Source organism: Cynocephalus volans, chromosome 16 (genome assembly GCF_027409185.1).
Source record: "Cynocephalus volans isolate mCynVol1 chromosome 16, mCynVol1.pri, whole genome shotgun sequence".
NCBI classification, from domain to species: Eukaryota; Metazoa; Chordata; class Mammalia; order Dermoptera; family Cynocephalidae; genus Cynocephalus; species Cynocephalus volans.
This window is the reverse complement of record NC_084475.1, coordinates 26,982,152-27,006,232: the sequence shown is the minus strand read 5'-3', so window position 1 is coordinate 27,006,232 and position 24,081 is coordinate 26,982,152. Positions and strand designations below refer to the sequence as shown.

At 36.8% G+C, this 24,081-nt stretch overlaps 1 protein-coding gene across 4 annotated transcripts in view; it reads right to left on the bottom strand.

The window, feature by feature from the left end:
• The window catches only part of NAA35 (N-alpha-acetyltransferase 35, NatC auxiliary subunit), a 98,824-nt gene that overhangs the window by 71,638 nt on the left and 3,105 nt on the right, over nucleotides 1-24,081 (bottom strand). For all 4 annotated transcript variants that reach the window (XM_063080664.1, XM_063080665.1, XM_063080662.1 and 1 more), the window contains exons 3-5: nucleotides 6,836-6,869; nucleotides 3,188-3,302; nucleotides 1,899-1,973 (exon numbers count right to left, since the gene is read on the bottom strand). In XM_063080664.1, coding sequence (XP_062936734.1) covers nucleotides 1,899-1,973; nucleotides 3,188-3,302; nucleotides 6,836-6,869 — 224 coding nt within the window. The remainder of the gene's footprint in view (nucleotides 1-1,898; nucleotides 1,974-3,187; nucleotides 3,303-6,835; nucleotides 6,870-24,081) is intronic.

The following is a 24,081-nucleotide window of genomic DNA, read 5'->3' as shown; positions in this document are numbered from 1 at the left end:
TCACTTAGATTACTGCAAGAAACTTGTTCTCCTGCCTCCCATCTGTAATTCAATACTCCCAACCAGAGGAATCTTTCTAACATACCAAAGTAATCATTCAACACTGTTTTATTGCGTGGCTACCATATGCTTGGTATCATGTACTAGAAACTGGTAAAAACAACAACAGCCAAAACCGATAACTATTATGTCCCAAATATTATGCTAAGTATTTCCATATATATTATCTCATTTTTTCCTAACACTTTGAGGAAGGTGTTTTTTCTCCTTGTACATGTCAGGAAACAAAGTCAGAGAGTAAGTAATTTGCCCAAGTTCATACAATTACATTTTACACTAAGGCCCAAGAATTCTGCAATGGAGCAAGACACATGCTACTGCACTGCAAAATGAGAAATGGATGTGAAAAATATTACAACCAAGGTATGTATTTGGTAATAACCAGTGTGCAGAAGAGAGACTTTCCAGACTAAAACCAATCTGCCTAAAAACCAAAGCCCAAACTCTTAGATACAGTCCCAAGAGTCCCGAAGAACAGTTCCTCAACTTTGGCAAGAATCCTTCCTGCTTGCCCTTCCTGCCTTCTCCACGACTCTCCACGTGTCCATACTCCTCCAGCTTAGCTCCCTGCCAGGCTTCACCATAAGCTGAAGCTGTTCGTGACTCCCCAAACTCAACACTTTTACATTGCCATGCCTTTGCAATATACTCTTTGGCTGCAATGCTTTTAACCATCCAGCCATATACCTACTATTCTTCAGTACCTCATATCAGTGCCACTTTCTTTCTACAGCCTTTCTCACCCTCCCAGACTTAATTAACCCCTCCTCTTTGTCCCAACAGCACCACTACAAAAGCATTCACATGTTGTCAGAACTGTTTCTTTACATGTCTGTCCCCATGTCTGTCCCCATCCTCTGTCTCCCTTCCCTATCCCACTAGGACTGTAAACTGCTAAAAGGTAATAAAGATGTATTTTTGAGGGAAAGAGACAGCTTTGGAGAAGAAAGGACAGGGTAGGATTCTGGCTATGCCCCTTCCTCGCAATGTAATCCTAGGCAGATAAGATAATACAGACTTAATAGAGTTGATGTAAGACATTACCTGGAAATTATACGTGTAAAACATCTAATAAGAGTATTTCAGGACTGGCCGGTTAGCTTACTTGGGAAAGCATGGTGCTGATAACACCAAGGTCAAGGGTTCAGATCCCCACACTGGCCAACCACCAAAAAAAAAAAAAAAAAAAAAAAAAAAAAGTACTTTACACACACTGGAAACCAATGAATATTGCTAAATGAACAAATAAATAACTTTTACATATTTCTGAGGACGATGGTTTAATGTTAATTTAAAAAGAAAGAGATAGAAAGTTAGAGAAAGAAAAGCAGTACAAATGAGAATTTTCCCACAATTAAACAACACTATCTAGGGAAGACATATATCCAGCATATATAAATCACTAAAAAATTGTCTTCATAGTAGAAGATGCCCAGTTTATTACAATTTATCCTACATTAGAAAAAAAATCTCTCCAAAAGCCAGCCAAAAGCTCCCTTGTTTCAATTCCATGCTTATTTATGGAACCTTCCAATTACAGATTTATTTCCCAGACAACTTGAAAACAAAAAAGGTACTTTGGATAATGGCTATAATGTTATTATCATTGAAAAGAAGATATCCCTTTCACCCAGAAAATAAGAGTCTAATATCACTCAGATAAGAAGATGAAATGCAATTTACTGTGGCATAACTTGGCCTGCTCATGTTATGTACATCTTACTAGGCCTGGCATTACATATATTTCATAAGCAGCATTGGTTTATATACTTTTAAATTCAAAGATTCAGGCAAATCAAAGTTTTTAAATTAACCAATAGTCTTATTTTAATTCTTACCAAACAGCAAAAACATGTATCCATTATCCCTATCAATTCGGGCAAGGTGAGGTCTTTAATTTTAATTGTGCCATCCTAAAAAGAGGGGGAAATATGACACATAAGCAAAATTTTTAAAAAATGTATGGTTACTATGTACAGTAGCATTTTGGATTTCAAAAATTAAATATTTAAAAATAGAAATCCTCTACTGGCAGCAAGAACAGCACCAAGGAAAAGATAAAGCTCCAAAAATCATCCCAGGAAGATCAGAACGGACATTCCCTTGGGGGAGGGCATACCCCATGGTGACATTTCCCATCCCATGTCGTATACCCCAACAAAAACAAATTCACAAAAATTGAAAAAATAAAATAAAAATAGCAATTCTAAGAAAACACTATCTCATCATCTGATAAACTTAAGACACCAAATTAAATCTGTATTCTTAAAAACAATATATCTTTTTACTTTTATTTTTAATTGACAAATAATAATTATAAAAACAATATATGTTAAAAAGTTCTTCAGCAAGGAAAATCAAAGCTTCACTAATACGAAACAATACAGGCCTTTATAACGAAAAGTTAAACCAACAAGTATTTTAAAAGCACAAATTAGTTTTAAGCATTAATAAATATGAATCATTTTAATGACCCAAAACTACTTACAAAGAAAAAAAATAAATGAACATTTTAAAAAACATTTCCCTAAAGTTGGTTAACTATACTACTTGTAAATTTTGTTTACAAAATCTATTTACTTGGCAAATATTTCTTCATAAACCATGCCAAATTAACTCTGTGGAAACTACAAATAAATTTCTAAATCAATTCTCACTGAGTAAATTTTAAATTCACTACCATAAGCATTTTACTTAATGTATTAATACATAAAATTTAATCCTCAAGCCAATTATCCTGGTATTTGAATATATATGCAAATACTTTCAGGTGGGCTGGTTATCTCAGTTGGTTAGACTGCGGTGTTATAACACCAAAGTTAAAGACTCAAATCTCCATACCAGCCAGTGCCAAAAAAAAAAAAAAAAGCTTTCAAAAATGAATTTAAGAAATATACAAATGTATAAATTTACAGCAAGTTTTTAATGAAGATCTCAAACAATTACTTTCCAGATTTCAACAGATAGGTAACTAAAAGTTATAAGTAATTCCTGCTTATACACTTGAGATGTTTTAAGAAAATACACATTAAGTTAATAAACTACATTTGATTTCATTAAGCATAATGTTTTAACATATGAAATAATAAATAACAAAAGAAAACACAAAAAGTACAATGGTGACTACCTTGATAGCTTGTTCAAAATTGAGAACTTTTCGATTAACTTGGTTTCCAATCATGCCTGCATCCATCTTAGGATCCATCATTTCAATAGCAGACATGGCTTCAAAAAGACCAAATCTGCAAATAAAAAAATAAAGAACTGTTTTATAACCAGTAAGCTTACCCAGACTCCCACAATGGCATAAAAATTATTATAGTACTTTTAACAACTATAGCACTTCATGTATTTAGTCTTCCTGACTTGCTAACGCTTCTATTTCAGTTAACTGTCCTTTGATAAAAATTCTTTCATGTACCTGCCACTCAAATTATTTTACATGCACTGTGGGGGAGAAAAGAATTAAAACAAAAAATGTTTGTTATGTTTTCTTTAAAAAGATTGCATATTAGAAACTTCTGGAAAAAAGAGATGAACTGATCTATAATGAATTTCACTTTGCCTTCCTTAAATAATTTTCTCTATTTAACATATAGAAAGTCATATTTGGAATAATCATTATCCAATGTAACCATTTTTTTCATTTTCTTTATATCTTATAATCTGGCACATTACAATCTACAACACCCAAAATTTTGGTAATTACATGATGAAAAGAAATCCAGATATCCTCATAGTCTGATATTTGTGGCTAATTCACTATAAAAGAAGATAGTTGTAAGTTTTAATGCACTGTGACTGATTAGTAAGTATATTATTTACTGAGATACGCCACAAGAAATGGGAAAGGAAAAGAAAAGCCTAAAAGAAAGTTTGACTGGCCATCATGAAGCTACTGACTTCATATCTGTAAGACATTAGACTACCAGGAAAATAAAGACATCTACCTTATTACACTAAATCATTTTTCTCAGATAAAAATCAGCGGTAAGACATCAGAAAGAGCTTTAAGGAGACAGACTCTTTCCCCCAGCAATCCCTCTAATCTCCTAATGCTTCAATTTAAAATACTCTAACGATATGATCATATGACAATAGTAAAGACAACCCTCGTATATAATCAAACCAACCCAAAAGAGAAAATATGCAAGAATGAAACAGAATTTTGTCCATAAAAACAATAGGAATTCACCAAATATCAAACAATACTATAAAGGATAATAATTAAAAGCACTTTAGAATATAAAAAAGCCCACATCCACATTTCTGTGGGAACTACACATGATAAAGGTAGAATTCCAGATTAGTGGAAAAACAGCAGATTAGTCAATGAATACTGTTGAGACAAACAGCTAACCACCTGGAAAAAGTTAAGTCTTTGAGTCACACAATTTGAAAAAATAAACCCCAGGCAGACTTAAGTCCTAAACCTAAAACAAGCAAACAAACAAAAAACTACTCTTCAATAATTTACAAAGCTAGAAAGGAAGAAGCTGATAATTGCAACCGTGGAAATATTTTAAATTTATATATAACAGTATAAATAAATATAACATATCATAATAAATATAAATAATAAATATATCATTACATCAACATAAATATATCACAGTCAGTTAAAATGGTTAATATCCAGAATATATAACTAACTCATACAAATAAAATATGAGAAGGTAAAAATTCCAAAGAAAAAAGGCAAAAGACATGAATGGATAATTCACAGAAAACATAAACCATTCATAAAAAAGTGAAAAGCTGCTCAAATTCAGATGTAATCAGGTAAGGTAAAACAAAACTATGAGACTTTTTTTGGCCATAAGATAGGGAAAATTAAAACATATATATTTATCTAGTGCAATCTCATACACTGTTGGTAGGAATATAATTGGTACAGACCTTTTTGAAGGAAATTTGGCTGACCCCCTTTGAAATATAAAACACTAAAACCTGTTATGCCAATCATTTAATTTCTAGGTTTCTACCCTAGAAAATGATTCACACGTATGCAAGGATACTTCAAAAAATTCATGGAAAAAGAAAATTAAAAGATAATATGACTCCATAAGCTTTTTGAAGATCCCCCATATAAGAGGCTTCTATAAATTATAAATGTCTTCAATTTTCCCATATTATCAAAAATGTTGCAATCTAAATGTCCATCGATAGGGACACCACAGAATAGATTATGGTATAGCCACCTTATAAAATACAACAGTTAAAATGAACAAGGTAGAGCTATTACACAGTGACATGGAAAGATCTCCAAGATATGTTAAACAGGAAAGAAATTTACAGAATAATACATACTGTATATTCCCATTTATAATTAATAATTTTTACAGATCTTTATTCATGTACATAATGATAATTTCTAAAAGGTCTAGAAGTACATGGAACAATCTGATAACTTGTAATTGTGATTACCTCTGGGCAAAGAGTAGGAATAGTGTCATGGGAAGTTTTTGCTTCTGTGATGTATGAATTTGTTAAAAACAAAATATCCATTTATTACTTATATGAGGATAACTAAAAAAAGTTTTAATGGCACAATTAAAATTCTAGACCAATGAGGCATTTACCTAATTAGTAAAACTGCTACAGTAGAAACTACAACAGCAGAGTTACTACTAAGTTAGCTCTTTCATCCATTCAACAAATACTTACTGAGCACCTATGTGCTATGCACTCGGGATATATGAGTGAGCACAACAAATTAGCCTGCCTCATGGACATAACTTTCCAGTAGGAGGCAACAGACAGTAAAAATAAGCAGATTATATAGTATGTTTGAAGATTGTACATGCTAGGGAGAAAGAAAAAACAGGCTAAAGGGGATATAGATTGGAAAGATACAACTTTAATAGACGGTCAGTGCAGGCTGCTGGCAATCATGTTTCCAGGGCTCACAGCCTAAAACCCTGGGGAAATGAAGGGAGCTAGGTCCCTCTAGGTGTCCTCTCTCATGCCATGTTCCATAGCCAGAAGCCACATTCTTTCCTGCAGTAGCCTGTGCTTTGGTTTCATTACGTCCTTTCTACAACTGCCTGCATCATCAAAATGATCATCCACAGTGATGCGCAAAGTGGACCAGCAGCATCAATCTCACCTGGGAATTTATTAGAAATTCAAATTCTGCAGTCCCACCCCAGACGTGTTAAACAAGGAACTCCGGGAGTGGGGCCCAGTAATCTGTGTTCTAAAATGCCTTCCAGATGATTCTCGTGCACATTAAAGTTTAAGAAGAACTGAATTACAGGATCTACCTCCCCCCCCCTCAATGTCCAATCTTGTCCACTTACTAATTCAAAATTTCATATTCCTAACCTTGAAAATTGAGCCTGGCCATATTAGTATGGGAACTGAGGCTACCTGAGTATAAATATAAGCAAACATTTCCCTTTACTTTGCTCTTCCAGGGATTCTCAATTTACTTTCATCCAGACTTTAAGTTACCTGATCTCTGGTCATCAACCAATCTATCATATATGACACAACTGGTACCTGTTCTTCAAGAAATTCCACATTTGGTACATCTACTCTCAAGAAAAGTACCACAAGTCACAGTTTCACTAGGTACAACCATTTCATATCACAGCTATGGTGAGCTGCCACAAAAGATCTCACCAAAGATAAAAATATATTTATAATTAGTCTTATTTTTACAGCTTTGAAACGTAAATGTACTCAGACTTCAGGGAATACTACTTCACATGAGAAAAAAATAGATCAAAACATTGCACTACACTATTTCAGAGGACACAAAAATACTTACAGCTTATCATGAAGCAGTTCTCCCAACTTTAATTCTAAAAGAAACAAAGAGAAATATTCTTTAAGTAATATCATATTTACATTTAATCATTAATTCTACGAAAAAATGAAAAACATTAGCACCAGAAAAAAATGTGCTCGCATTAATTAAAATTTACTTAGGAAATGGTTATTTCTACTCGATTAGTAATATAATGCTTTCTATAAAGTATCTAAATATTAAAAATAGTACAAATCAAGTGGCTTAGGAAAAAAATGAAACTTTTGAGAATTAACAAGTGACCCATCACAGGCCACAATATTCTAATCAGAATTACCAACCTCGTTTTTAAAAATCACTGGTATATTTTCCCTAAGTAAACTTTTCCATAGAAACCAATTGCTACTTCTCAAGTTGTTCTTAAACCACTTAGTATCACAAACTAATCTTTTTGTTCCAGGAACAGTGTCAAGACCACTTTTAAAAATTCTATTTAAGTAATGTAAAAAACACTTGAGTGAACAGCTAATCAAAACGGCATTCATTCCCTATAAAGCAGTAGTCCATAACCTTGGCTGCATATTAGAATCAACTGGCAAGCTTTATAAATCCCAATGTCCAAGCAGCACCCAAACCAATTAAATCTAGGGGTGGGACCTATACAGTAGTTTTAAAGTACTCCTTGTGATTTCACTGTGCAGGTAAGGTGGGAACCACTGCTATAACTTGTTAACTAGCTTAAATGTTGATGTTCAAACCCTATATGAGGTGTAAAGAAGCAGTCTTCAGAACTTTACCCAATCCTTCTAGCTAACCATTAAGTTAGATAAAATTAATTTTTTAACAGTTCCAGGTACCAAAACAGATAAATGAAAAGCACAAATCTAAATATGACAATACAACAATAAAGCAAAATAGAACATATACTGATAACGTAGCATTTCTGAGAGGTCTACAAACCCAGGAGTCTGTGATATTAAAATTTTTTTCATATTAATACTAAAACATTCTTTGTCTTTTTCACTGTGTTGACATTTGCACTGATGATGCAAAAGCAATGGTGAGAAGGGGAAAAAAACAGCAGTGATGAGCACAACTTCTCTTTCTTAGCAGAAATCAAGATACTGGCCCAAGGCCAAACAGTGTATTCTTCACTTCCATGCTCTTGCAATTAACAAAGACAAAATTTTTTTTCAATCTTACTTAAGAATGTCCTTGATGATCACACTCATTAGGAAAACACAAACCAAACTACAATGATACCACCTTACACCCATTAGAATGGCTACTATAAAAAAAATAAAAAATAATAGGTGTTACAAAATGAGGAAAAACTGGAACCCTGTGCACTGCTGGTGGGAATATAAAACGGTATAGCTGCTGTGGAAAATAGCATGGTGGTTCCTTAAAAAATTAAAAATAAAATTACCATATAATCCAGCAATTCCACTTTTGAGCATATAGCAAGAAAAAATTTAAAACAGGGTCTCAGAGATATTTGCACACCCATGTTCACAGCGGCATTATTTACAATGGCTAAAACATGGAAGTACCACAGGTGCCCATCAGTGTATGAATGGGTAAGCAAAATACGGTATGTGTGTATAGTGGAATACTACTCAGCTTCAAAAAAGAAATTCTTTTCCACATGTGTTGCTACACATGTGGAAAATCTGATACATGGAAGAACCCTGAGGACATTATGTTAAGGAAAAAAAGCCAGTCACAAAAGACACTATATACTTCCATTTATATAAGGTAGTCAAAATCACAGACAGACTGTAGTAGAATGGTGGTTGCCAGGGGATGGAAGAACGGGGAAAAGAAGAGCTATTGTTTAATAGGTACAGAGCTTTAGTTTTACAAGATTAAAAGAGTTACAAAGATGGATGGTGATGACGGTTGCACAACATTATGAATGTATTAAACACTACTGAACTGTAAACTTAAAATTGGTAAAGAGGTTAAATTTTGTTAGGTGTATGTCAACATAATAAAAAACTTGGAAAAATAATAAAGAATGTCCCTGATGAAGCAGTAATAATTATTAATCTCAGGGCAGGGACCAGGGTGTGGCACGTGAGGTACCTACGGTACAAAATGCAGAGGCACTCACTTTCAGTTCCCACCTTCGTAAGTGTTGGACCACAGGGACCTCTCTCACCCTAGTACCACCCTGGATCAATCTTATTAAATTTCAACCTGAGTATACACCTTTCTTAATATTATATTTGACAAAATGGGAAGCACACATGAACATTTCTGTTGCATACCAAAGAAAGATGGTTGTTTCAAGGAAAAGCATTTATACAATTATCACAGAACACTTTTACTTGAAAAACAAACGACAAACTGATTATTCAGAATTGAGACTATGGCTTTTTTCTGAAAATAAATGAGTTTGTTGCTTCAAGAAAAACAATTGACAAAGCTTGTTGTTAATGATAAAATTTGAGCTTATAAGTAAAAACTTAAATTTTGGAAAACAGGTATCTGCCACTGTCAGTCTGACAGTTTCTCAATACTTAGAAGACTTCTGTATTGGTGGAGATATTAACAAATGTGCTTTTTAATACTGTATAATGAAATGTGTTAATATTTGGAATGTTTGCATAACTCATTGCACCAATATTTTCCAAATGGCAATGCATGTTACAGATCAGGCACCGATTGAAGACCCATTCAAAGTTCAGGAAAGACCAATAGGTTTTAACATAACAGAGCATGAAAGGTCCACTGATATGGTTTCAAATTTCACACTGCAACTATCTTTAAGAAACTACCACCTGTCAAGTTTTTCGTGTACTATCAGAGAAGAATATCCACCATTATCTGAAAAGAGTCCTCTATTTTTCAACTACATATTTGGTGAGGCCAGATTTACTTCATATACTTCAACAAAAACAACATGCAGAAACAGACTGAATTATAGAAGCAGATATGAGAACTCAGTTGCCCTCTACTACACCAGACAGTAAAGAGCTTTGCAAAACTGTGAAACAACTCCACTCTTCTAACTTATTTTTGGTTTTGGAAAATACATTTATTTTCCATTAAAAAATATGTTATTTATAAACATGCAATTGGGTTATTATTGTTGTTTTTAAATAAATAAATATTTTTCAAATTTCTCAGCTTCAAATTCTAATATGGCAAATACCAATATAGATATATAACACACAGACAATAACTTTAAAGAATGTAATGGAGTTGTGCTATGGTTCAAATGTCCCCTCCAAAACTCATGTTGAAACTTAATCCCCAATGTAGCAGTATTGAGAGGTAAGGCCTTTCAGAGGTGACTGGATCATGAGGGCTTTGCCCACATGAAAAGATTAATCCATTCATATTTTAATGGATTAATGGGTTAATGGTTTATCAGGGGAATGAAACTGGTGACTTTATAAGAAGAGGAAGACAGACCCGAGCTAGCATGTTAGCATACTCAGTCCCCTTGCCATGCAATACCCTGCACCACCTCTGGACACCACAGAGTCCCCACCAGCAAGAAGTCCCTCACCAGATGCAGCCATCTGATCTTGGACTTCCTAGTCTCAAGAACTATAAGAAATAAATTTAATTTCTTGATAAATTACCCAGTTCCAGGTACTCTGTTATAAGAAACAGAAAAAGGACTAAGACAGGTTCTGAGACCAAAAAGTTTGAGAACTGCTGTAACAATCTATCATATATTTAGGGTAGATTTGGCTACCAAATAGCTTCATCAAACTTAAAAACACTCCACAGATTTAGAAGCAAGTCTATCACTCTGGGTCTTTGTTTCCTCATCCGTAAAATGAAGGGTTGGACTAAATGACGCATAAGATCCCACAGAATTCCAGTAATCAGATCTCTTACTAGTAAACTTTAGACAGTAAACTTTAAAATTTTCTCTAAGCACCCCCACTGCATGATCAATAACTGGATATAGAATCATGTATTGATATTGTATAGCACTACAGAAATAACTCGGGCCTTATTCAAACATACAGCAGTTATGAAAACATTGAGTGAGTAGGATGTTTTACACTTTCATTAGCCATTAGACCAATGACATCATATATGATGTAGCTTCTGGAAAACCCCACTGTATACTAACAGGACAATGAAACTCAAAAAGGCAAATACCATTTCAGTATTACCACGAGAATAATTTCAACTTCCCATGCCCTGTGAAACGGTCTCGGGGGTCCCAGACTATATCAAACCACTGAACTAAGGGCAACAAAATAATTTTTTTTTAAGTTACTTCTATTTTTAAGTTAAAGTCTTAAGCAGGCTTAATTAACAGTGTATAGCTTAAACCACTCAAAGCAAAGGGAAAAATCAGATATAAGAAAAACGTGTCTCAAACCATAGTTGTAATAATTCAAAATTTTAGGGCAATCTTGACAATAAACTGCCTTTTTTATTTCATCCTTACTCTTATAAAAGGCATGAAGAGATCTCATATAAGGTATGAATAAATCTGTTGTGAGAGAAAATTTAACTTAATTTTGTAGATTACAGAATTTCATGACATCTTACTGTGGACATTCCTTCTTATGCCTTAGAAATAAACAAATCATAGATGGCGGCGGCTGCGGCGGCTGGCGCGGAGTAGCTGAGGTGGAAAAGGTGGCCACTGGGCCTCAGGCAGCCGGGAAACTTGTGGACCTTCCTCTGGCCATCTCTTAAGGGAGGACTGCTGCTGCTGGCCGGTCGTGGGGGCTCAACACCACTTTGCCCCCGGCAGGAGAGGCTGCCTCATTTACAGGCAACAGCTTTGAAGTGTGGAGCAGGAAAAGAACTGATTCTTAGCTGCAAAAGTGAGTCTTGAAACAGGGAACACGGCGCCAGGGCTGCTGTGGATGCAGCCAGGATCCCGGAGGCTGGGGCCGCACTGAAGGCGGCCAGCTGCCCTATTCAGGATTCGAGGTTTCAGGCCGGCATTAAAGAAGATTCCTGGGAGCGCCCGAGCGGCGCCGCAACTGAACAGCCCGAGGCGGCAGCGCCGAGAACACGGAAGGCAACAAACCAGAGACAGAGCGAGCGCCCGACCTGGCACAGCACTGTGAGTGATCCCTGGGCACAGCTCTGTTCGGGGGGTGAATGCCCACGCGGCTCCCGCCTGCACCACCAGGCCACTCACTGCCACGGTGCTGCCTCCATTTTCCCAGGTGCGGGCAGCTCCGCCCTGCTCGGCCATCACTGAGCCCATTTGCTTGGCCTGGCGCGGGGCTTTCCGGACCCTGCGGCCGACCTCCTCTCCCACTCCCTCCGCGGTTCTCTGGCAGGGCTGGGGGTGTGGGGCGTCCCGACCAGTTTTGGGAGGGCTAGGAAGTACGGGCGGGCCGACTGTCACTCCACCACACCCTGGACTCCGGCCCGGTAAACTTCCTGTTACTGGGAGGCAGATACCATCTCTGCGACCACCAGTTTGGAAAAAAGCCTAACGAATTTCTGGTTGGGAATAGTGTGGTAGGAGAGTTCCCAGGTCCGCTTGAACCTGCCGGAGAGCAGGCTGCAGGCGGGCACTAGACTCGGTTTATACCGGGGGGATACAAAGGTGAACAAGACCCGAGAAAGATCTACACAGTGCTACAAAGGCACCCAGAGAGACCGGTCGTCTGTGCCTAGCAGAAACCTGGTAGACTTCCTGGGCGAGGCGGTGCTGAGCAGGGTCTTGAAGGCCCAGCTGATAGACGAGGGGTGCAGAAGACACGCCCCAGCCCAGCACAGTGTGCACAGAGGGGGGAGACGTGCGGCCAGGGAGGCGGAGACTCGACAGAAACCACACACCCGGTGGGGTCGCCACTGCACGATCTAACAGCCTGGGCCAGAGCACACGGAACGGGGAGAAGTCCTGTACAGAAAGTGAAAGCTCAACAGAGATCACACACCCTGTGGTACGTGATCCACCAGCCCAGCAGAGTACAAGCTGACCAGAAAGGTGGATCCCCGGAGAAGCCCAAGACCCGAGGCAACCACACACACAAGACACTAGAGGTCAACTGAGCAGTCACGGCGGGAGCCATACCAAATTGGCAACCACAGCAACATCCTAGTTAGTCATTAGTCTTAAACCGGTGGACTGTGAAACCCCCTGCAACAATGAATAAACACCAAAAAAAAGACACCAGAAATACAAAAAATCAAGAAAGTACACCACCAAAAGTTAATAAATCTCATACTCTAGATCCTATAGAACAAGAAGCCCTTGAAATAACTGACAAGGAATTTCGAGTGATAATTCTAAGGAAACTGAATGAGATACAAGAAAACTCAGCTAGACATCATGATGAAATGAGGAAAAGTATACAGGATCTGAAAGAGGAAATATACAAGGAAATCAATGTCCTGAAAAAAAATGTAGCAGAACTTGCTGAACTGAAGAAGTTATTCAGCGAAATAAAAAACACAACGGAGAGTTTAACCAGCAGGCTTGTCGAAGTTGAAGAGAGAACCTCTGAACTTGAAGATGGGCTGTTTGAAATAACACAAGCAGACAAAAAGAAAGAAAAAAGAATCAAGGACATGGAAGAAAATCTGAGAGAGATATCAGACAACCTCAAGCGCTCAAATATCCGAGTCATGGGTATTCCAGAAGGGGAGGAAAATGGAGATTCCATTGAAAACATATTCAACAAAATAGTGGCAGAAAACTTCCCAGGTATAGGAAAAATCACAGATCTTCAGATCCAGGAAGCTCAACGATCTCCAAACGTATTCAACCCAAAAAGGCCTTCTCCAAGACATGTCATAGTCAAATTGGCAAAACTCAGAGACAAAGAGAGAATCTTAAAAGCTGCAAGAGAGAAGCGTCAAATCACCTATAAGGGAGCCCCAATCAGGTTAACATCAGACTTTTCATCACAAACCCTAAAAGCTAGAAAGGAATGGGATGATATTTTCAAAATACTAAAAGACAAAGATTGCCAGCCAAGAATACTCTACCCTGCAAGGCTATCCTTCCGAAATGAGGGGCAAATAGTATATTTCTCAGACAAACAAAAACTGCGGGAGTTCACTACCACAAGACCACCCTTACAAGAAATCCTCAAGGGAGTACTGGGTTTGGTTCCTGAAAAATAACTACCACTGCCATAAAAACCTAAGAAAAATCTAAACCCGCTAGTACAATAAAAATGGCATTCATGAAGAGAAAACAAGCTAACAAAAACACTATCTACAACCTAAGGAACCAACAAACAAAGAAACCAAACAGTAAATCAGAAAGCAAGGAACAAAAGACACCTAAGACAACCAAACAACCAATAAAATGCTAGGAATAAATCAACACCTTTCAATAACAACTCTTAATGTTAAAGGCTTAAATTCCCCAATTAAAAGACACAGACTGGCTGACTGGATCAAAAAGCAGGACCCAACTATATGCTGCCTACAAGAGACCCACCTCACCCATAAAGATTCACACAGACTAAGAGTGAAAGGATGGAAAAAGATTTACCATGCAAACAGAAAAGAAAAACGAGCTGGAGTGGCTATTCTTATATCTGACAAAATAGACTTTAAACTAAAAACCATAAAAAGAGACAATGAGGGACACTACTTAATGATAAAAGGACTGATCCATCAAGAAGACATAACAATCATAAATATGTACGCACCCAATGTTGGAGCAGCCAGATTTATAAAACAAACTCTATTAGACCTAAAGAAGGAAATAGACACTAATACCATAATAGCAGGGGACCTGAACACTCCACTGTCAATATTAGACAGATCATCTAGGCAAAGAATCAGTAGAGAAACACAAGATCTAAACAAGACTCTAGACCAATTGGAATTGGCAGATATCTACAGAACATTCCACCCAACAACCTCAGAATGTTCATTCTTCTCATCAGCACATGGATCATTCTCCAGGATAGATCACATATTAGGTCACAAATCAAGTCTCAATAAATTCAAAAAAATTGGAATTATCCCATGTATCTTCTCAGACCACAATGGATTAAAACTAGAAATTAATAACAAACAAAACTCTGGAAACTATACAAACACATGGAAATTAAACAGCATTCTACTTAATGACATATGGGTCCAAGAAGAAATCAAGCAGGAAATCAAAAAGTTTATTGAAACTAATGAAAACAATGATACATCATACCAAAACCTGTGGGATACTGCAAAAGCAGTATTAAGGGGGAAATTTATTGCATTAAATGCTCACCTCAGAAGAATGGAAAGATGGCAAGTGAACAACCTAACACTTCACCTTAAAGAACTAGAAAAACAAGAACAATCTAAACCTAAAGTTAGCAGACGGAAAGAAATCATTAAGATCAGAGCAGAACTCAATGAAATTGAAACCCAAAAAACAATACAAAAGATCAGTGAATCAAAAAGTTGGTTTTTTGAAAAGATAAATAAAATTGACAAACCATTAGCATGGCTAACAAAAAAAAGAAGAGAGAAGACTCAAATAACAAAAATTAGAAATGAAAAAGGCGATATTACAACTGATTCATCTGAAATACAAGGAATCATTCGAGACTACTATAAACAACTATACGCCAACAAATTTGAAAAGCTGGAGGAAATGGATAAATTTCTGGACACACACAAGCTCCCAAAACTGAACCGTGAAGACGTAGAAAATCTGAACAGACCAATAACAATAAAGGAGATTGAAGCTGTTATCAGAAGGCTCCCAACAAAGAAAAGCCCAGGACCAGATGGATTCACAGCAGAATTTTACCAAACATTCAAAGAGGAATTGACACCGATTCTTTACAAACTATTCCAAAAGATTGAAACGGACGCAAATCTCCCAAACTCATTCTATGAAGCAAACATCATCCTGATACCAAAACCAGGTAAAGATATAACCAAAAAAGAAAACTACAGGCCGATATCCTTGATGAATATAGATGCAAAAATCCTCACTAAAATACTAGCAAACAGAATACAGCAACACATACGAAAAATTATTCATCACGATCAAGTGGGATTCATCCCAGGGATGCAAGGTTGGTTCAACATACGCAAATCAATAAATGTGATACACCATATTAATAAACTCAAACACAAGGACCATATGATCATCTCTATAGATGCTGAAAAAGCATTTGATAAAGTTCAGCACTCATTCATGACAAAGACCCTCTATAAGTTAGGTATAGAGGGAAAGTATCTCAACATAATTAAAGCCATATATGACAAACCCACTGCCAATATCATCCTGAATGGGGAAAAGCTGAAAGCTTTTCCTTTAAGAACAGGCACTAGACAAGGATGCCCACTCTCACCACTCCTATTCAACATAGTGTTGGAAGTACTAGCCAGAGCAATCAGAGAAGAGAAGGAAATAAAGGGCATCCAGATTGGAAAAGATGAAGTCAAACTGTCCCTGTTTGCAGATGACATGATCCTATATATCGAACAGCCTAAAACCTCTACAAAAAAACTCTTGGAATTGATAAATGATTTCAGCACAGTAGCAGGATACAAAATCAACACACAAAAATCAGTAGCATTTCTTTTCTCCAATAGTGAACATGCAGAAGGAGAAATCAAGAAAGCCTGCCCATTTACAATAGCCACCAAAAAAATAAAATACTTAGGAATTGAGTTAACCAAGGAGGTGAAAAATCTCTATAATGAGAACTACAAACCACTGCTGAGAGAAATTAGAGAGGATACAAGAAGATGGAAAGATATTCCATGCTCTTGGATTGGAAGAATCAACATAGTGAAAATGTCCATACTACCCAAAGTGATATACAAATTCAATGCAATCCCCATCAAAATTCCAAAGACATTTTTCTCAGAAATGGAAAAAACTATTCAGACATTTATATGGAACAATAAAAGACCACGAATAGCCAAAGCAATGCTCAGCAAAAAAAATAAAGCTGGAGGCATAACACTACCTGACTTTAAGCTATACTACAAAGCTATAATAACCAAAACAGTATGGTACTGGCATAAAAACAGACACACTGACCAATGGAATAGAATAGAGAATCCAGAAATCAACCCACACACTTACTGCCATCTGATCTTTGACAAAGGCACCAAGCCTATTCACTGGGGAAGGGACTGCCTCTTCAGCAAGTGGTGCTGGGATAACTGGATATCGATATGCAGGAGAATGAAACTAGATCCATACCTCTCACCGTATACTAAAATCAACTCAAAATGGATTAAGGATTTAAATATACACCCTGAGACAATAAAACTTCTTAAAGAAAACATAGGGGAAACACTTCAGGAAATAGGACTGGGCACAGACTTCATGAATACGACCCCAAAAGCACGGGCAACCAAAGGAAAAATAAACAAATGGGATTCTATCAAACTAAAAAGCTTCTGCACAGCAAAAGAAACAATTAAAAGAGTTAAAAGACAACCAACAGAGTGGGAGAAAATATTTGCAAAATATACATCTGACAAAGGATTAATATCCAGAATATATAAGGAACTCAAACAACTTTACAAGAAGAAAACAAGCAACCCAATTAAAAAATGGGCAAAAGAGCTAAGTAGGCATTTCTCTAAGGAAGATATCCAAATGGCCAACAGACATATGAAAAAATGCTCAACATCACTCAGCATCCGGGAAATGCAAATCAAAACCACATTGAGATACCATCTAACCCCAGTTAGGATGGCTAAAATCCAAAAGACTATGAACGATAAATGCTGGCGAGGCTGCGGAGAAAAAGGAACTCTCATACATTGTTGGTGGGACTGCAAAATGGTGCAGCCTCTATGGAAAATGGTATGGAGGTTCCTTAAACAATTGCAAATAGATCTACCATACGACCCAGCCATCCCACTGTTGGGAATATACCCAGAGGAATGGAAATCATCAAGTCGAAGGTATACCTGTTCCCCAATGTTCATCGCAGCACTCTTTACAATAGCCATGAGTTGGAACCAGCCCAAATGCCCATCATCAGATGAGTGGATACGGAAAATGTGGTACATCTACACAATGGAATACTACTCAGCTATAAAAACGAATGAAATACTGCCATTTGCAACAACATGGATGGACCTTGAGAGAATTATATTAAGTGAAACAAGTCAGGCACAGAAAGAGAAATACCACATGTTCTCACTTATTGGAGGGAGCTAAAAATTAATATATAAATTCACACACACACATACACACATACACACACAAACCGGGGGGGGGGGGGGAGGAAGAAGATATAACAACCACAATTATTTGAAGTTGATACAACAAACAAACAGAAAGGACATTGTTGGGGGGGAGGGGGGGAGGGAGAAGGGAGGGAGGTTTTGGTGATGGGGAGCATTAATCAGCTACAATGTATATTGACAAAATAAAATTTAAAAAAAAAAAAAAGAAATAAAAGACTGAATTAAATAGACAATGTAAAAAAAAAAAAAAAAAAAAGAAATAAACAAATCATAACTTCTGAATAGAGTTTGGGTATGCAGCAGTGCTAAGCACTTAAAGCACAAGATCATTTTCCTGAAGAAATGTAGGACACAGAAAAACATGCAAACAGGCAACAATGCAAATATATTTCACCATCTCATAAATGAGATCATTTATAAACTGTTACAGATTTTTACACATAGCATTTTAAATAATGGCTAAGTTCCCAGCTAGGGTTCCTATGAAGGCCCTATTTAATCTACGATACAGCTGAAATCCAATACTATTAGTGTTATTTAAACAGAACAATTAAAGTTCACTCCTGGGTAAAGGTGGCCAATTGAACACATACAACTACCTTTAATTCCCTCCTGAAAAGGATTAAAAGAAGAGGGATTAAAAAAAGAAAGAAAGGCATAAACCCCAAAAAAGAGGAAAACATGAGCAGAAATAACATAACAGCAACAAAATTGGAAAAACTTAGAAACAGAAAGGTACAGTAGAACCAAGAAAACTGAACCCTAAAAGCTGGCAAGAGAGAAAACCAAAAACCAACCTGATTTATCACTTGCTTCCAAAAGTTAGGGTAAAGGGGGCTGAAATACACAGGACTGACAGATTTTCCAGAGCCCTCTGCGCGCGCGCGCACACACACGAACACACACACACACACACACACACACACACACACACACACACACACACACACACACACACACACACACACACACACACACACACACACACACACACACACACACACACACACACACACACACACACACACACACACACACACACACACACACACACACACACACACACACACCCCCCCCCCCCCCCCCCGGGTAACCCTGAAGACTTTAGTTACAGAAGGTAAAACAAAAAGTCTCCGGGACACCAGGTAATTTGAAGGCCACAGTACAGTCCTGGAAAGGGGGTATGTGAAAATCCCAGATCTCTTCCCCACTTAACTGTTAAATCATGGGCAGTCAAGTCAGAATTTCAACCTCAAGTCAGAAGATTAGATAAGTCTTCTTTAAGGAATATAATCTTTCCAAGAGGAAAGAACTAAATAACTGACATCATAGGTTCTCCAACACAAAAGCCAAGTCAGATCACCCAACACTGACATTCACAGTCACCAAGTTATCACTCAGAAATTCTGAGCTTCCAATTGGCTTTTTAGTCCCCTACTCTCAGACAACAAAGGATTCTTAGATATCTGAGTAATTTACCAAATGCAAAAGACAGAAACTACAGGAAACAAACTAAAAACATAAGTTGGAAGAAACACACCATGAGGGAAACAAAAATTCAAAAGAACTATTATTATCCTTAAAGAGATAAAACAGTGTGACCCTCAAACAATACATTTTTTTTCCCTTAGCTCCTGAAATTTTTTTTTATTGTGGTAAAACATACATAATATATATACTGTAATAATTTCCATTTTAAGTATTTTTAAACATACAATTGTGTGGAATTAATTACATTCACAATGCTGTGTAACCACTACCTCTATTTCCAAAATTTTTTCACCATCCTAAACATAAACTCTGTACCTAGTAAGCAATAACTTCTTACTATTCCCCCACTCCACCCCCTGTTTTGGTAAACTCCAATCTACTTCTGTCTATGAAATTTTTTTTAATTTATTTTTTCTTAATTGACCTATAATAATTGTATATATTTATGAAGTACAATATGATATTGGGTTCATTTATAGTGTGTGCAATGATCATATCACGGTGTTTAGCATATTCACCACCTTAAACATTTGTCACCTCTTCATATTGAGAACATTCAACGTTCTCTCAACTAGCTACCTGAAGTTACCCAGTAATTTATTGTTGGCTGTAGTCTCCCTATATTGCTATAGAACACTAAATATTATTCTTCCTCTCTCTCTACAGTTTTGTATCCATTGACCAAAAATAGGATACTTTGGGGGGGAAAAGAAAAGGAACATTCAGAGAAAAAAAAACTTATAAATTAAAAACATTACAGCAGAAAGGAAAAATTCAATAGAAGGTTTGGAAGATGAAGTTGAAGAAAAAGAAAAAAAGCAGAGGACCAGCTTAGGAGACTCAATATTCAAATAACAGACACTCCAAAGGAGAATATAGAAAAAACAAAGAGGAAATCAAATAATTCAAGGGGGTTTCCCAGAATTGACAGGGCTCGAGAGTCACCAACAAGGCAAACCAACTGTGGAAGGTCTGGACACGTGAGACAAACAGAAGATCCTAAAAAGTTACATATGAAAGCTCAGGAATCAGAATGTCATCAGAGGTTTTGTTTTTGTTTTCCCTCATCAGACTTCTTAATAGCAACACTAGAGCAACAAATCAATGGACAATGTCTTCAAAACTCTCAAAGGTACCCAGCTGTAGTATCCATCAATTGGAAGGGTAGAATAAAGACATTTCCAGACATTCGGAGCCTTAAAAAAACTGTATCTCGTGCATTTTACTCAAGAAGATAACAAACATGTCCAATCATAACAAGGAAGAAAAGTTGAGACTCCAGGCTGATGATGAAAGGAAGATCTGAGAATGAAATTGCCCACCAGGTACAAAAGGCAAGAAATCCAGATTGGGATTAAGTAAGGATGCAGGAGAAATTTCTTTAAAGAGATGAAACTGATAGGGTGTTTCATGAGTCTGAATGTCTTAAGGAAATTTAGACAACTAGTAGAGTCTGAGGTAGAATTAATAAGTACATAGATTTTAGGTAAAAAAATTTTGTATAAAACAGAACTGTGCAGGAAGGGAAAATTAATAATAGTTTTACTCCTTAGCTCAGCTATGAATAATATTTACATATCCACAGTGTAGCTATATACAGGCAGTAGCCTATATAAAATACCCATATTGCGGGTAGGAGAAATCAAGAAGTAGCAATAAAAGCATGATAACTAGAATCATAAAGATAAATACCAAAATAACCAGCTAAAAGGAGGAAAGTAGTGACTTATAGGGAATCCTTTTCTACTGATCAAAGCTCCTAAAATAAAGCAGAATACACAATACAGAATTAAGGGGAAAATCTGATAAGATACATCTGGCAACCTCAAAGTGCACTAAAGGTCCCATTCCCTCACACTGTTTGCCCTATGTTATTGCTAGTTGTTAGAGGTGTTAAGTCATCCAATATCCATATGTTCCTTTCTTGAAGAATCCAGGGTTAGAGGCTGAATGATAGCTAAGCGTTCTTGAAAGTAATCTAAATGGAGTATACTAAGCATCATTACTGACATTTTGAGGACAGTATTTTTGTGTGGGGGCTGCCCTGTGCACTGGATGGTTAGCAGCATCTCTAGCATGTACTAAGATACCAGTGGCAAGGCCCCCTCCCCCCCCGAAATGTCTGGAGACATTGGCAAATGTCCCTTGAGATGCAAAATCACCCCCAGTTGTGAACCACTGATCTAAAGTGACCCACAAATGCAGTGACCACCCCACCCATGTCCCACCACTGAAAAATCCTTGATGGCATGGAACAAGGAAAACATAATTTTCACTTCCAAAAACAAAATCATTTTAAAAAATAGTTTATAGGCTGCCCATATCTTTTACCGGGACAATTTCTGTCCATCCTTTTCATCTTAGAATAAAGTGTTAAACAGCAAATTCCTAGAACAATGATTCTCAAACTAGATTCATGGACTGGGAAGGGGTGGACAAAGATGTCCATGAAAGTTTTACCAAGAATCTACATTTTTTCTACAATAATTTTTAAATGCTATGTAATCAGTTCAATGATAATCTTTAAAAAAGATTACAGAAGCATATCCCAGAACACCTGGATGATAGCATTATAATCAAGTATTGCCACAATTTCAGTACTCATGCTTGCGTTCACAATTATGCTGGTTTGGGCAATCACCCAAAATGACAGCATTTAATGTAATGCAATGGTTCTCAAACTCCTTTAGTCGCAGATCCAAATATTCTCCAGTTTGAAGTAACGTGGCATAAAAACATTCATTCTTAAAACAAACATACAGTATATTGACCACCTACAAAAGTTCCGTGTGAGAGAAGATAGAACAAAAAGAAAGAGAAACAAGGAGCTTAATTATCCCAGATTTTAGAAGAGAAAAGAGAAAGCAATAAAAGGAATTTCCCTAACGTACGAGACGAGCTGAAGAAATCGGATGGATAAGGGGGCCCTTAAATAATGGTACACGTAATAAAGACTGACTAAGGAGGAATGAAATAAGCCATCAAAGATAGAAGAAAATGGAATGAGAGGATGAGCCCACATCCTCCTAGACTAGAGCACCAAAAGAACATAAGTAAAAATAGCAGACCTTGGAACAATTTTGGGCTCTAGATAACCTGCTGGTGTCATCATTCCTAGAGAGAACGTGGGCTATTAACAGTGTGAGAAAAGGGAATGTGGTAGGCAGAATAAGGAGGAATGTATGTTACATGATCATTTAAGTGAAATAATTCTAAGTTGTGGTTTTGCAATTCAAAAAGCATCTAAACATAGAAAACCAGATGGAATATAAAGGTCAGAGACTTTTTTACAGGTAGCAAAATGAGATGATTTAAATTAGGCAAGGTTTCCTAGAGAACAAAAGCCTAGAGGTATTTTTACGATAATCACATATTACTTCGAGAAGGGGAAACGATTATTAACACCACAAGCTTAAGAGCTGCCAATAGTCAATAATCCTAAATCTATATGTAGAGAAAGATTAATTCTATACCAACTTTTTAGTTCCAAGAAGTATACCTTACATTTGTGCCACTTAAGACAATGCAAGAGCTAATTATAGAAGAGTTAATAGGATGGTATGATGCTGGCAACAAAATGACATGCCACCCCCTTTCAATCCACACCAAGGTAGGGATTAAACCTTATCTTCTATTCAAGGTTCTTTCCACAAAGAAACTAATTTATGATATAACATGAAACCAAGCCAAAACATCTCTCCCCAACACTATGCTAAAACTGTTTTCTTGAATTTAATTCTTCTTACAACCCCAAAAAAGTACAAGATATATATATGAAAACAAGCAGTGGTACTAAAATTAGAGGACTTATAAAGTTATATTTAGTCGAGACTAACTTCTGCAGACCTGTGGTCTTCAAACTGTGGTACGCACAACCCTGGGAACTGTTCAGGCAACTGTTCAGGCCATCGTGTCTCAGGGCACTCAAAGAAACAGAACAAAAAATAGCACAGCTGCCTAGCACTGTCAATTTTCCATGACAATTTGGAAGAAAAAGACCTTTAACATAAATGGAAATATGGTGCAAAATGCAACCTTTTCCATAAATTTCTAAGATAAAACAGTGAATCATAAAGATACCTTGTGCTTACAATCAAGCTGCTTGGAACTCCACCCACAAGATTTGGGAAGAGGAGATTGAGTAGTGTATTTGCTCACTCTCCTCTGTTATCACCGATGGAAATGTTTAAGGGACAAATCATGTCTCATGTTCCTTTCACCACTTCAGCATTCACCAATCGAGCCACGCGAACTTTCCTTGTCCTCATGTGTAGCACTTGTATTCCATTCTATAACTATCCTAGCCCAAGGTCCTAACACCTCAACCTGGGCTGAGTGCAAAAGTTTGCTCTCTCCATCCCAATCCATCATAAATTATGCTGGTAGATTAACCTTTCTTCACACCCCTTCAACACTGAATTACACAGATACCATGAGTAACTACAGCTACCATCATTGAGTGTCTACTACAGACCAAGTTCTTTATATCCACTATCTCATTTAATACCCAAAATTCTATAAAGCAGAAGCTCTATTTTACAAAGGAGAAAACTAAGACTCAGATGAATTAAACTATCCAAGGTAACTGAACTAATAAATTGCAGAGTTGGGGACTTCAGCCCATGTCTGACTCAAAAGCTTACTGTGTTATTTACTGA